Here is a 13,456-nt window from a genome sequence, read left to right as displayed (position 1 = left end):
TCTTTTCTCTCCTTAAATGAAACTTAGGAAACAATGTTAACACTCAGAGAAACGAAAAGTGTTCTTTTTCACTTCACATCATAATGCCCATCCTTAACACATGAAAAAAACCTACAAGAGTTCCCTATATTTTGGGACTCACCATGTATTTCTATACTTTGGGGGAATGAGATACAGAAGGCTTTTACAAAATGAGATATAAAAACAATTAATGGTGATTTTTAGACAAATTGTCTAGCTTATCGGTGAAAAGTTTTGATATCATGTTGGAAGATTCATGATCTGTAATATCCGATTATCCGGCATCTCATACAATCGATATTGTCCGTTTTGTCCGTGAAGAGCTCATCACTTTGCCCGCGAATAGCACACAAATTTGTTTTTTTTGTTGCCAAGGTGGAGACTTCTCAGAAGCTTACTCATCATGTACTACTCCCACTTGAGCACGTTAAATTGTGGAGCTATCCTCTCGTCCACTAGCATTAAGCAGACATGAGAGATTACGGGTTCATAAGGAATACTTCGCCTCTTAAATCACCAACACGTTTGGGCACGCCCGATGTAGGATTCATTTAGGGTGTTACGATCCACCCCTCCCCCGACCTTATGGACTCATCGCCCTCTATGAAGTTTGCCCCCACCATCCAATCCATGAATGGGATTCGCCTATAGTGTACCTCTTGATACCTCCTAGGACTCACCATATATAACTAGGGATGAGTTTGGTAGCGGCACATGAACTGATAATACGGATACCGAAAATCTTTAAAAATGTGTACCGGTAACGATACTGAAAATGCTCGGTACGTTACCCGTACAAAAGACAAAAAGATGGTAAAATAATGGTACCGTACCACACCGATCCCGAAACCTCAAAAGGTGGATACTGAATTGATATGAAAGCATATATGTATCACTTAGATGAGTCTGCAAATGGACATACTTTCTAATAAAATCACTCAAGATGTTTAGGGTTATATGAGTCACGTAACTTTGCAAAATCTGACTAATATGACGTGACATTGATTTACGAAAGTTATGTACGTGCTCAATGACGTGGGACACGTATTGAAATGAAAACATGGTGTGACGTATATATAGCCATTGTTTTGTAAAAAAAAAGTAGGATAATAATAAGTAATAAGTTATGGCAATATGGGAAATTGTGTGTGTGGTTTCAACTTTAATAAAAGCGTAAGTTGAAATATGAATACATATATGCACTTTAGACTCTTTTTCTTCCGTAAAGATTTCCATTTTCTCCCACACTTTTTCTTTTTTGCTTTGTTGAATCATTCCATATAATTAGTAATTATATCTTCGATTTTATCGAAATTCAGTTTCAGGTATCCGTACATATATATTAATGTGTCTCTTAGTCATAGAAAAACTAGTTGGTAGTTGTAGCTGGTAGCTGTAGCGGGTAGATGCACTGTTTTGAAACCAGGACCGGACCGGCCGGTCGGACCGAGACCCGGTAGGAAAATCGGTCCGGTTCGCTTACTATACCCGGTTTCTAATAAGCCGGCCGGGTTAGGCGGTTCACGGTTCAACCGGAACCGGTGAACCGCCGGTCTAACCGGTAAAGCCTTTTTTGATGAAATAAAAAACAATGCAACTGCTGCTGGGAATCGAACCAAGACAGCGGCCAGCTATAAGAGAGTAGAGAAATTCACACCAACCACCTAACCAAAGAGTAATTATCCTTATCTGGTTGTAATAAATATCTAATATACTAACAAGAACATTATAAATGAAAATGAAAGTTGGCTATAATTATTTTATAGATATATATAAATAGGGTATATATTTATTTATTTATTTATTTATTTATATATAACGTCATCCGGGTCAATGTCCGGTCCGACCTTTGACCCGGTAAGACATCCGGGTCGATGTCCAGGCCGGGTCTGAAAACATTGGTTAGATGTAGATTTTTAGAAATATTTAGGTGTTTTGCAGAGTAGCTGGAGCTTTTAATAAAACTAGCTAGATGCTCGCGTGGTGCACCGTTTTAGTTCGAAACATATTCTGACTTGACCCCTTTCGACTCAAAATCGTACCAACATGAACCGAACTAAATTAGCATTTTTTGCATCGACTTGTTCCGACCCTAGTTTGGTCTTACACATGAGAAGTAAAACAATATGATACTTAAATAAAAAAGAATAAAATGCTCGTTTTTATGATGTAATTTTTTTTAAAAATATTAACGTGTGAAAAAGTTATTGAATAAGGGTTAAATATGTAACTATTATATGAATTAACAAAAGGTGGTGAAAGTTCAAGTACCAAAATTGTAAAATTTGAAATACTAAAAGCTTGTTTTTTTTAAACGCTATTAGTTAGAGTTTATTTTCTTAAAAGGTTTTAGCTTAATGCTCCTAAAAGCTCATAAAATCTCTTTGCCAAACATAACCATGGTATATGTAACCTTGTTGGAAATCAATACCAAAAAATTAACTTTTACATAGTTAAGATAAAAGAAAATAGTAATAAGTTTAGTCTTCTAAATAAAGTCAATATACTGCTTCATTTATGCTATAAAAGTATACTTTTCCTCCCAAGTATATTTAGGTTTTATCGTGAACATGATATTTGTGTGTAGAAAAACTAGTTATCACTTAAAATAATTAGTTATTATGTTGAAAAGTGATGGTTGTTTGAATGACTAAAAATGTTCGGTTTGGTTGATACAATTTGAAAGAACATATTCATTGCAGTTTGTACTTACAAACCCGAAAACCTATTACCCAACTTGAATAAACTCGAAACCGATTAACCCGAATCTAATTTGGGTCGGTAAACGGGTAAAGAATCATATAGTCTTGGACTCTTGGTGGTCGAAATAGCAAATACGAGTACAAAGTCAAAAGTTACACGAGGACTAGTCAATAACAGATGTTAACGAGAACAAATATTTTTGGTAAATGTAATATCCAACTGTAACTATAAATATTAAATACCTTTTTATTAATGATACGAAAAGAGAGAAAATATATGAATGTGACATTGTGACAGGATCATGAAATTAGCAAAAAAAACATTAATGAAATTTCAAAGAATATGGGAATAATAATGGAAAATATATCACGATTATACGAAAGTTTGCCTGTCATATTAAATGTATGTACTAGAGCCCACCTAACCAAGATTTCATGAATCTACCACTATTTAAAAATCTACTCGTGGATATATAGTGAGATGATACACTACAATTTAATATCCAAGATATACAACACGTAGAGGTGTGCATCATAACTCAGAACAATGTATGTCAATGAGACATCAATTAGACTTATAATTGCACATGAGATGTACACCCTTAACAATATTCGAACATACATACATACATATACCTTAACATTTTACACATATAGTGGCTTATTATAAAGAGTTCAATCCTAAAACATATGTTTCATGTTCTTGTTTCATTATTCCCTCTAGGGTGAGCATAAATCATGTAAGACCCGTGAGGCCTGATTGGGCCCGATCCAGTTATATACAATAGGTCGGTTCCCGAGTTTTATGAATACCATTATAAACTGGTCCGGGCATGTCCTCTCGAATCTCAACGTTTTCTCTTTACATACATCGAGTAAGAACCGTGAATCTTACAATATCCAGACTGATCAGACCCGATTATTTTCACGAGTATAGGGTATAGTAGGTCTAACCCATTTGCAAACCACTAATTCTATCGTCATCACTCCACCGGTTATGGTAAAGTGTAGCATTAGATAAAGTAACTGAAAGCAAATTCAACGTAATACTATAGCTGATATATTTTTGAAAATACAATTATAAAGTAACAAATACTTGTATTATTGTACATAAGTGACATAAAAATGCAATCACCTCTCTATATTTAAAGCATCTATTTTTCACATTAAACTATTCTCCCGGATTTTCTGCTGTTGCAATTTTATAAAATAAAATAAAAATAAAATCTATTATAAAATAAAAATTATATTCGGACACACATCGTTCGCAGGAAAGAAACCAAGCTAAAACCCACATGCTTGTGTAGTTATGTTCTGTCTCTTTCTCTTCTCTCTCACCGCTTCACATTTTCCAATAAACAAAAAAAAAAAGAATATTCAAAACAGCCACCATTTAATGATTCAATAATTTACATCTTTTTTTACGTTTAATTCTTCATTATAACCGTTGAAACTTACTAAATTTAGTTCCCGCAATTAATAAATAACCAACCAAAATTTAATATCATATCCTTTTGTAGACTCACCAATAGTATCATTTTAAATGACTTTAGTAAAATAAGAAAATGGGTGGTGGTCCATTGGCAAAGACAAAGCCTTTAAACACCTAGGATTGAGAATGTGAGGTCTTGGGTTCAAGTCTCATAGACCCGGAATCATTAACCAATGGGGTGGTGGTCCATTGGCAAAAGCAAAGCCTTTAAACACCTAGGATTAAGAATGAGAGGTCTTGGGTTCAAGTCCCATAGACAACAAGGATTAATAGAAGTTCACTTTTCAAAAAAAGTAAAATAAGAAAATGAGTAACGATGATTATTTTAAAGATATGTTAATGATGTCGGGTCAAGTAGTTAAGATAAGGCACACAAAGAATTCATTTCTAAAATAGAGAAGCCCTAAGTTTAACTCCCATCCATGGCAAAATAAAAGGTTCCTTATGAAGATGAAATGTTAATGATCGAATAGGTCAGTGAGACATCAATAATAAATGATCGTTTAAAAACTATATTATTTTGAACATATAAGATTTTCTCTAGGTGTGAGAAACACTTTATTAGATATATGCATTATGGATACAATTTGAAAGGTGATTATTAATACTTGTTAATGTACAACATTTTGTATTATGCACCGTTTGAGCTTGTTTTAACTTCTTTTTTTAACTAATATTTTCTTTTTAATTTTTTTTCGTCTGTGGAAGTTGATCATATAAGTATTTTTTTTAAACTTGAATATAAACAAACTAGCATAAATTAATTATTATGATAGTGATATTAATAATGGATATTGGTTTTTAATACTCTCAACTTTCACTTATTAGTCGATAAGATTTGTCTTCCATCACTCCCAACTTGTAACTTGTTTTCTCATGTCACTCCCGAACTTAATGAACCTTAACCTCGTTAATTTTTTTGCGAATAAACTGCCAAAATAATCCCTAAGGTTTTATCAAATATTCACATTATGTTCTTTAACATTGTTAACTCTAGTCTCCACATTCAAACCCTCTTCCCAATTTTGCCCAAACCATCACTGTCACTAGCACTTCGGCAACACCAACACCGCCACCACAGCCGCCTACCATCACCACTACTGAAAACACCCCGCAAATCAGATCAGGAGTCGCCTGGATCGCCACCCAACCACCATTTTCCCTTCATTTATAGTTACCTAAATCCAAGCTCATTCGCACCATCACCGCCTCCGTTGCGTTTTCTGTTCAACGACCAACGAGCAAGTTTTCGCCATCCTCAGATCTCCTAAAAGCCATCGTTGCTCCCTTCCAGGTGGCTAAACATGAATCGTAGAGGTGAACTGCCGCCTTGAACCACCAAACACGTCTGTTGATAGGTGGAGGTTTAGAGAGAGGGGATAAATGGATATGTTGATTCCGACAAGTGGAGATCGACGGTGGTGGTGGTGTCAATTAGGTTAACTAATCATGTGCCAACACTAAATAAGAGGGGTGATTGAAGGTTGCCAGTGGCGGTGGTGGTTGTCGGCAGGGAAGAGCGGTGGCGGTTGGGCGGAGAGGAATGGTGGAATATATAATAAACAAAATTTTAATTTTGTTCCTTGAACTTTGAAAAATGATATTTCTTACCCAAAACACTAACGAAGTTAGTGTCTCGTTACCCCGGGAATGCCAGAAGAAAATATATTAAAAGTTGGGAGTGTTGTAGAACATTTCGTAAGCTGAAAGTGATATCTGCCAATGAGTCAAAGTTGAGAGTATTTAAAACCAATATGCCTAATAATAAAGAAGAGAGAATAGAAAGGAAGTTAACAATGTGTAAAAAATGTATCATAATAAAATATCATGTCATCAAACTTGATAAAAAAAACCACCTAATTATGAAAATTAATCCGATATTTTAAAATTTTGATGTTACATTAATATTCCAAAAAATAATAAAATTGGTTACCTAGTAGAAGAAAAGTTAACTAAAATCGTTAAAACTGAATCTTTGATTTGGTTTCACATTTTAAAACCGTTACTTTTCTGCTAAATAGGTTCGGTTTCAGAAACGTTTTCTTTTAACCTTTTTTTAATTTTAATTATTTTTCTTTAGTAAAACCACATGTACACTTTTTATTATTATTTTTTAAAATATTTCTTCTACTTTGAATCAAGTAATAATAATCTCAAAGTCATACCGTCTTTTAAACCTGTAAACCTATAAACACGCCTTATACAATCACGGAATCACCCCGTTACAAATCTACAATAACATTGGTAAAAAGTCACATTAACACCTTCTCCTCCATATATACTCCTCCTCTTATGCTCATCTCTCTGAACCCTCATTCCATTACCATAACCGGTTTATCAGACAATTAAACCGATAAACCAAACCAACATTGTCAATTCAACAATGTCAAAACTCACCAGAGTACCTACTCTGTTCATGCTTCTAGCAATTGTACCTTTCGCTTTAGCCGGTGGACACGACTACGGTCAAGCCCTCTCCAAAAGCATCCTCTTCTTCGAAGCGCAACGATCCGGTTACCTTCCCGATAATCAACGAGTTCGTTGGCGCGGAAACTCCGGTCTACTCGATGGCAAAGCCAGCGGGGTATGTAATTATAAATTATGTATCCAAGACCTAAATATTTAAATGACAAACAGACAGTTATATATTATATATAAATAATCTAGTGTAACAAACTTTAATTAAAATGACGTAAATGCCCTTATGTTCATTAATAATTTTTGTAATTTGGGGAATTTGGTTGTGAAGGTGGATTTGGTTGGAGGATATTATGATGCAGGGGATAATGTGAAGTTTGGTCTTCCAATGGCCTTCACGGTCACAATGATGTCATGGAGTATTCTGGAGTACGGTTCACAAATGTCCACGAGTGGCGAGCTCGGTCACGCCATGGATGCGGTTCAATGGGGGACGGATTACCTCATCAAAGCTCATCCTGAACCTCGTGTGTTATACGGAGAGGTAATCGTTGCCCTTTGAATTCAATTTATTTTTATGGGTCGGTTTGCATTGTTGTATTTTCTTATCTAATTTCCAGCTAGATAGTTTTTTTTTTTTAATAATATAGCTGTCGTTTTAAAAAGTTTTTTTCTATTAAATTGTCGTTAATTTAGGTTGGAGATGGTAACACGGATCATTATTGTTGGCAAAGGCCGGAGGATATGACAACGTCACGAAGTGCTTACAGAGTTGACGTGAATAATCCGGGATCTGACCTTGCAGGAGAGACCGCGGCTGCGATGGCCGCGGCATCGATTGTGTTTCACCGGTCGAACCCTGCGTATTCAAGGGAGCTTCTCACACATGCTCACCAGGTCAGTTGGGCTCCTACTACTGTCGTTTTCTTTGTTTCACTCTCTTGCCACTTGTGGTTGCAAGAGTACATGTCATTAAGCATCAGGTGCAACTACTTGTTGCATCGTGTTTTAATTATGCCAGAAAATCAAAGTCAGCTGAATAAAATACATTTTAGCTCGGGTAGAAGCCAGCCCACACTTAAAAGTATTACTTTTCTTAATATATTTAAAGTTCATTTTATGAAGGTTAATTATTAGAAAACATTAAAACATACCCTTGGAAAAGGAAGGAACAATAATTTTATAACCACTAAATGCAAATAAATGTACAAGTTGTCTGCACATTGTACAAACTTGCTAATTCACACTATGAATCGGTTATGAATTATAGCAGTTCACATGGGATGTGTCCGTTTGTACAACTAGTTACAATCACAATTAATATTACATAAATAATAATAAAAAATGCAATAATTTTATTCCATTTATGTATTTTATGGGTGGGCGAATAAATAAATAATTACCATTCATGTACATATAATAATTCAACCTTTCTATATACAACCCCTTAAATTTTTAAATAATGGCGTTTTTGTCTCGTGGCTAATTTCGATATTTTAGTAAGTAAAAGCAATTTGTTTTGTTTAATAATTACATATTTCGAAATAAATAATTCAACCTTTCTATTTTAGTAAGTAAAAGCAATTTGTTTTGTTTAACTCTTTCCTATATTACCCGTACACGTGGCTCCTTATAGTTTTTACAACTCATGTACAAACAAACTTGTTCTGTTCAGCTCTTCGACTTTGCCGACAAATACCGAGGTAAATACGACAGCAGCATCTCCGTGGCACAGAAATACTATAGATCTGTCAGTGGATACGCCGTACGTCATTTTAACCCAAACTTACTTATTTACTTACATGCCATTTATTTAATTACTATTAATTTATATTTTAAAATTTTTGCTAATAGGATGAATTACTTTGGGCTGCTGCTTGGTTATACAAGGCAACTAACGAGCAATATTATCTTGATTACTTGGGGGAAAATGGTGATGCCCTTGGTGGGACCGGGTGGGCCATGACGGAGTTTGGTTGGGACGTTAAATATGCCGGAGTTCAGACCCTTGTCGCGATGGTAATATGTTGTTACAACAAGTTTTTACCCTGAAATATGTTGTTTCGAGTCGATTTTGGGTTCAAAACGAATACAAAACCGAAAACTAAGATTTTGGATTTATGAAAAACCTTAGGTTTTTAAAAAGTGGTTCGGCCTGGTTTCATTTTATTTGAGTGTTATCACTAAAAAAGTGACCCAAAATAATAAATTTGGGCCTATTTAAGTCTAAAGAGTTTGGACTACACAATTTTTTTGTTTTTCTATAAATTACACATTCAAAAATAAAATTTTAAAATCTATTAATTAAATGAAAAAAGTTGGTTCGGTTCGGTTCGATTATTACGGTTTTCTGTACATTCAAAACTGATACCTAACAGTAAATTTGGTTTTTGAGGAAATATAAAATCAGTCGTTGGTTTTGAGTTGGATTCGATTATTTTGGTTAATTTGGTTACCGATCGATTATATCCATGGGCGAAGGATACCAAGGGCCAGGGGTGGCCCAGGCCCCTTGTTTTTTCGCGCATCAGTGTAAATTTAGTTGTTTTTCCCCTGGAAATTTTTATACGTAGTGTAATTTTACCTGGTTTCGGCCAAAAGTTTAAGCCCGGCCCCCCTCTTTTATGATTATTATAATACATTTTGAGCACCCCCCCCCACACATTCGTGTCCAAGCTTCGCCACTGATTATATCAGTTTCATCATTTTGAGTGATTACATATATCTCATTACTGTTTGTTAAAAATTGTACGTGTGCAGCTTCTAATGGGAGGGAAAGCCGGTGGTCACGCACCAGTGTTTGGAAAGTACCAGGAAAAGGCGGAGATGTTCATGTGTTCATGCATGGGGAAGGCTAACCACAACGTTCAAAAGACTCCCGGTGGTTTAATATTCCGACAACGGTGGAACAATTTACAGTTTGTCACAAGTGCATCTTTCCTCCTTACCGTCTACTCCGACCACTTAACATCTGCCCGGAAAGACCTGCAGTGTGCTTCAGGCAGCGTTGCACCCTCGGAGCTTCTAGCATTTGCCAAGTCACAGGTTATAATAATATCGTTGTTCGTCGTGAAGCTACGTGAACAAAATTCTTTGTTCATGTTCGTTCATTTATTAAATGAACACACAGTTCAACGAACGTTCGGTTTGATTACAAACCGAATAACAATTATTGAAAAATATTTAGAATCCTTTAGATACAACAAAGATTGAAAGTTTTTAGAATATTTATATACAATGTAGGTTGACAAACTTTTGAATCTTTACATGACAATTGTTGAAAAATATATTAATCTTTATACAACAATAAAGATAACTTCTTTTTTTTAAAAAAATTATATGCAACAATGACTTAAAAAATTTTAGATTCTTTATATAACAATTTACAATCTTTAGAATCTTTGTATACAATAAAGATTGAAAGTTTTTAGAGTCTATATATGTAACAATAAATATTGAAAACCTCTAGGTGGACTACATTCTTGGAGACAACCCAAGGGCAACAAGCTACATGGTTGGATACGGAAACCACTACCCGCAACAAGTTCACCACCGCGGGTCGTCAATCGTGTCAATTAAGGTTGACCCGTCGTTTGTTAGCTGCAGAGGCGGTTATGCAACATGGTTTAGCCGAAAAGCAAGTGACCCAAACCTGTTAACCGGTGCCATAGTCGGTGGTCCAGATGCATATGATAACTTTGCTGATCAAAGAGATAATTATGAGCAGACCGAGCCTGCTACTTATAACAATGCACCCCTTCTTGGAATCTTGGCTAGGTTAAGTGGTGGTCATGCTGCCAATAACCAACTCCTTCCAGGTAAATTTTGTCACATTTTTGTTTGTTGAAATGTCATTTATACGCTCCGGTTTTCAATCTTTGTAAAAGTACATTGTTTATTGTTTTCCAGTTGAAGTTCCTCTTCATAAACCTATTGCTGTTCAACCGAAACCAAAGCCTGTATCCACGTCTACAGGTACGAATGCAACCCTAAATAATATCATGTTTTACTTGTTCAAATATTTTATAAATTTGTTACCTTTATCTTTCTTTAGCTCCGGTTGATATCAATCAAAAGGCAACTACATCATGGGTATCGAACGGAAAAACATACTACAGATATTCAGTTATAGTTACCAACAAATCAGGCAAGACCATCAAGAACTTCAATCTAAACGTCTCCAAGCTCTACGGACCACTCTGGGGTCTCACCAAGACCCCAAGCGGTTCCTACGGGTTCCCAAGATGGATCAACTCGTTGCCAGCTGGCAAAAGCATAGAGTTTGTGTACATCCATAGCGCGCCTTTAGCTGACGTGTCAGTTTCCACCTACACATTGGTCTAAAGTTCAAGATTAAGTTAAATGAGACCGATAAACTAGTTTAAAGAAGCTTTATACGCGGTTTGTGAGAATTATGAAACTATACAAAAGGGTAAAGCTAGTGGTTGTAATTAGGTGGTTTGTTATTTGGATGTTTGAAATAAGGTATGAAGAATAGAGGAAGAAAGGAGTGAAGAGAGTTTAATATTATAATTACTAGTGCTCATCCTCTTTCAACTCCTCTTTCATTGGGTCTTATTTTTTGTTATATGGAAAGAGAGTGGCATTATGCAATGGAGTGAGTATAAAAGTTATATATATATATATATATACTGCTCAACAGGGTAAAAAGAGAGATCAGATTTGTGTTTTTATGCTTTTGTGTTTTTTACTTTTTAACTTCAAAAGAGATTTGAAGTTGTTGTTTCTTTGTCTTATGCAGTTGTTTAATGTAAATTTGAAAACATCCTTTTAAATTATATGCAATATGAGTATAGGTTGTGCAACTGGCTTGTCTTTGTGTTATTCTTGTTTTTTTCTGTTTTAGCTTTAGCATGAGATAGATGTTTATACCACCCTCACCTCATACCATTACTTCAAATTGTAATCACTAATCAACCTAGTTAAACGGCAAAAAAAAGAGGTTAAACCGAACATGGCCAATTTATTAAATATTTAAGACACGACAACCTGAAACCTGATTATCTTTAAGTCGTGTTAGAATGTTCCACCCCGGATGGACCCCCATTTCATAATGACTCTAGCACTTAGGATTTCAAATGAACAATTTTACTCAATCTCTCAAAATCAAACAATCATCTAAATGCTTAAAGCAATACTTAAACTACAAAAATAAGTGAGTATAAAAGTAACTTTCAAAACCAGTTAAGAAAAACTCATTATAATATTTTCAATGCTAATTTGTATGTATAATTGGTCACCTAAATAATACAATATAATTCAGTATGATTAATAATGCAAACCAAATGTACGTCACATGCCGGACATGGACAGGAGTGTGGTTTAGACCCACCCCATATGATGAATCTTTACATTAATTACTTCAAAGCACCCTAGCTAAGCTATGGACCACATAGTTCCACAACTCTATACTCAACCTACACAACTACCTTTGTCCTAATTGAGAGTTCATGTATTGACCATTACTCACTTATTTGATTATGTAATTTATGTTGAATCCAAATTAGGAGATAATTATAACATATCACATGTTCACAACTAAACAAAAAAAAATCTTTGAAGGTTCAAAATGATGGATGGCACGTCTCAATCCAAGTTATGCTTATTTTTATCATCACAAATTAGACGAGATGACAATTACATTTACCATACACCGTCACTCTACGATAGAAGTAATTCAATTACCTATTTTGATTATTGTAAAAGTTCACAAACTAACAAGTCAAATATGATTTAAAAGTTATTATATGATTTTATAATTCAAACTATGATAATTTAGCCGATAATAAATCATAATGGCAATACGACCATTAAAAGTTTAAAACTACTAACTTAAATTTTCGTTGTCAAGTAAACTCATCCTAATGGAGAAGGAACCTCATTTGGTCATAACATTCATTTATGTGTTTCCAAAACAATTAAAATAGTTTAATTGAGACAGATCAATCAATTTTGTTGTTTGTGGTGTTCCCTTAACAACGGAAATGAAAGTTCAAGTGACTAATGAAAGTTGAAGTGTCATTAGTCACGTTATAAGAATGGTATGAAGCAATCATTCATGTTAAGAAAACTATATGACTAATAAGCTTCATGTTTAAGAAAACTATATGACTAAAAAGCAACACAACTAAACTATCCACTATCACAACTCAAACCAACCCAACCATTTATTAAAAAACTAATTTCTGTCTCTTCTATCTATACAACCCAATCCAATATTTCATTCACTGTCATAACCCAACCTAAACCAATATTTTATTAAAAAAATATGCTTCATTTTTTTAATCAAATTTATATCAAATGTTCGATATTTTTTTATAAATAAAACCATGTTGTTACATTTTTTAAAAAACGGTTAAAAGTTGTAATTTTCATGAAAAAACCAAGTTAGATATAAAAGTTTGGTTGCAAACTTGGGCTGCTGGAACTAGAGGTGCACAAATCGGGTTTTTTCTAGTACCCGGGTTCGGGTATGGAACCGGTTTCGGGTATGATGGGGTAGGGTATTGAGGAGAAAAACTCAACCCTATATACTCGGGTAGGGTATGATCGGGTTCGGGTATTGGAACCGGGTACGACCGGGTATTAATACCCGGTTTTCAATTTGTAATTTTTTTATACATTTTTTAATTTGTTTAAAATTTAAATTTGCTTTGTAATTTATAAAAATAATTAAACTATATTACAAAAACCATAAATCCACTTAATTACAAATTATTTACTTAGTAATATGCATTTTACAAAAACTTAAACATAAAAGTTGTGAAGTAAACATAAAAATATACTATAAAAACTCATGTAT

General features: G+C 34.5%; 1 protein-coding gene across 1 annotated transcript; it reads left to right on the top strand.

Moving 5' to 3' along the window:
• Positions 1 to 6,520: 6,520 nt before the first annotated feature.
• On the top strand, positions 6,521 to 11,307 carry LOC143619351 (endoglucanase 6-like). The gene is made up of 9 exons (XM_077091300.1): positions 6,521 to 6,799; positions 6,965 to 7,177; positions 7,330 to 7,530; positions 8,309 to 8,398; positions 8,488 to 8,652; positions 9,394 to 9,678; positions 10,103 to 10,451; positions 10,543 to 10,608; positions 10,688 to 11,307. Exons 1-9 carry the CDS (start codon positions 6,599 to 6,601, stop codon positions 10,975 to 10,977), a joined length of 1,860 nt encoding a protein of 619 aa, XP_076947415.1. The 5' UTR covers positions 6,521 to 6,598; the 3' UTR covers positions 10,978 to 11,307.
• Positions 11,308 to 13,456: the final 2,149 nt, after the last annotated feature.

Source organism: Bidens hawaiensis, unplaced genomic scaffold, assembly GCF_021521415.1.
Source record: "Bidens hawaiensis isolate Kalapana, Puna unplaced genomic scaffold, B.hawaiensis_p1.1 tig00002423_1, whole genome shotgun sequence".
In the NCBI taxonomy this organism is placed as follows: domain Eukaryota; kingdom Viridiplantae; phylum Streptophyta; class Magnoliopsida; order Asterales; family Asteraceae; genus Bidens; species Bidens hawaiensis.
This window is presented reverse-complemented; position numbering and strand designations above follow the sequence as displayed.

What these genes read in the sequence shown, in the direction of transcription:
- LOC143619351 (XM_077091300.1), top strand. Translation starts at nt 6,599, where the DNA reads ATGTCAAAACTCACCAGAGTACCTACTCTGTTCATGCTTCTAGCAATT. An exon ending in TTCTCACACATGCTCACCAG is followed by an intron (nt 7,531 to 8,308) that starts GTCAGTTGGGCT and finishes TGTTCTGTTCAG; the next exon opens with CTCTTCGACTTTGCCGACAA. An exon ending in CAATAACCAACTCCTTCCAG is followed by an intron (nt 10,452 to 10,542) that starts GTAAATTTTGTC and finishes ATTGTTTTCCAG; the next exon opens with TTGAAGTTCCTCTTCATAAA.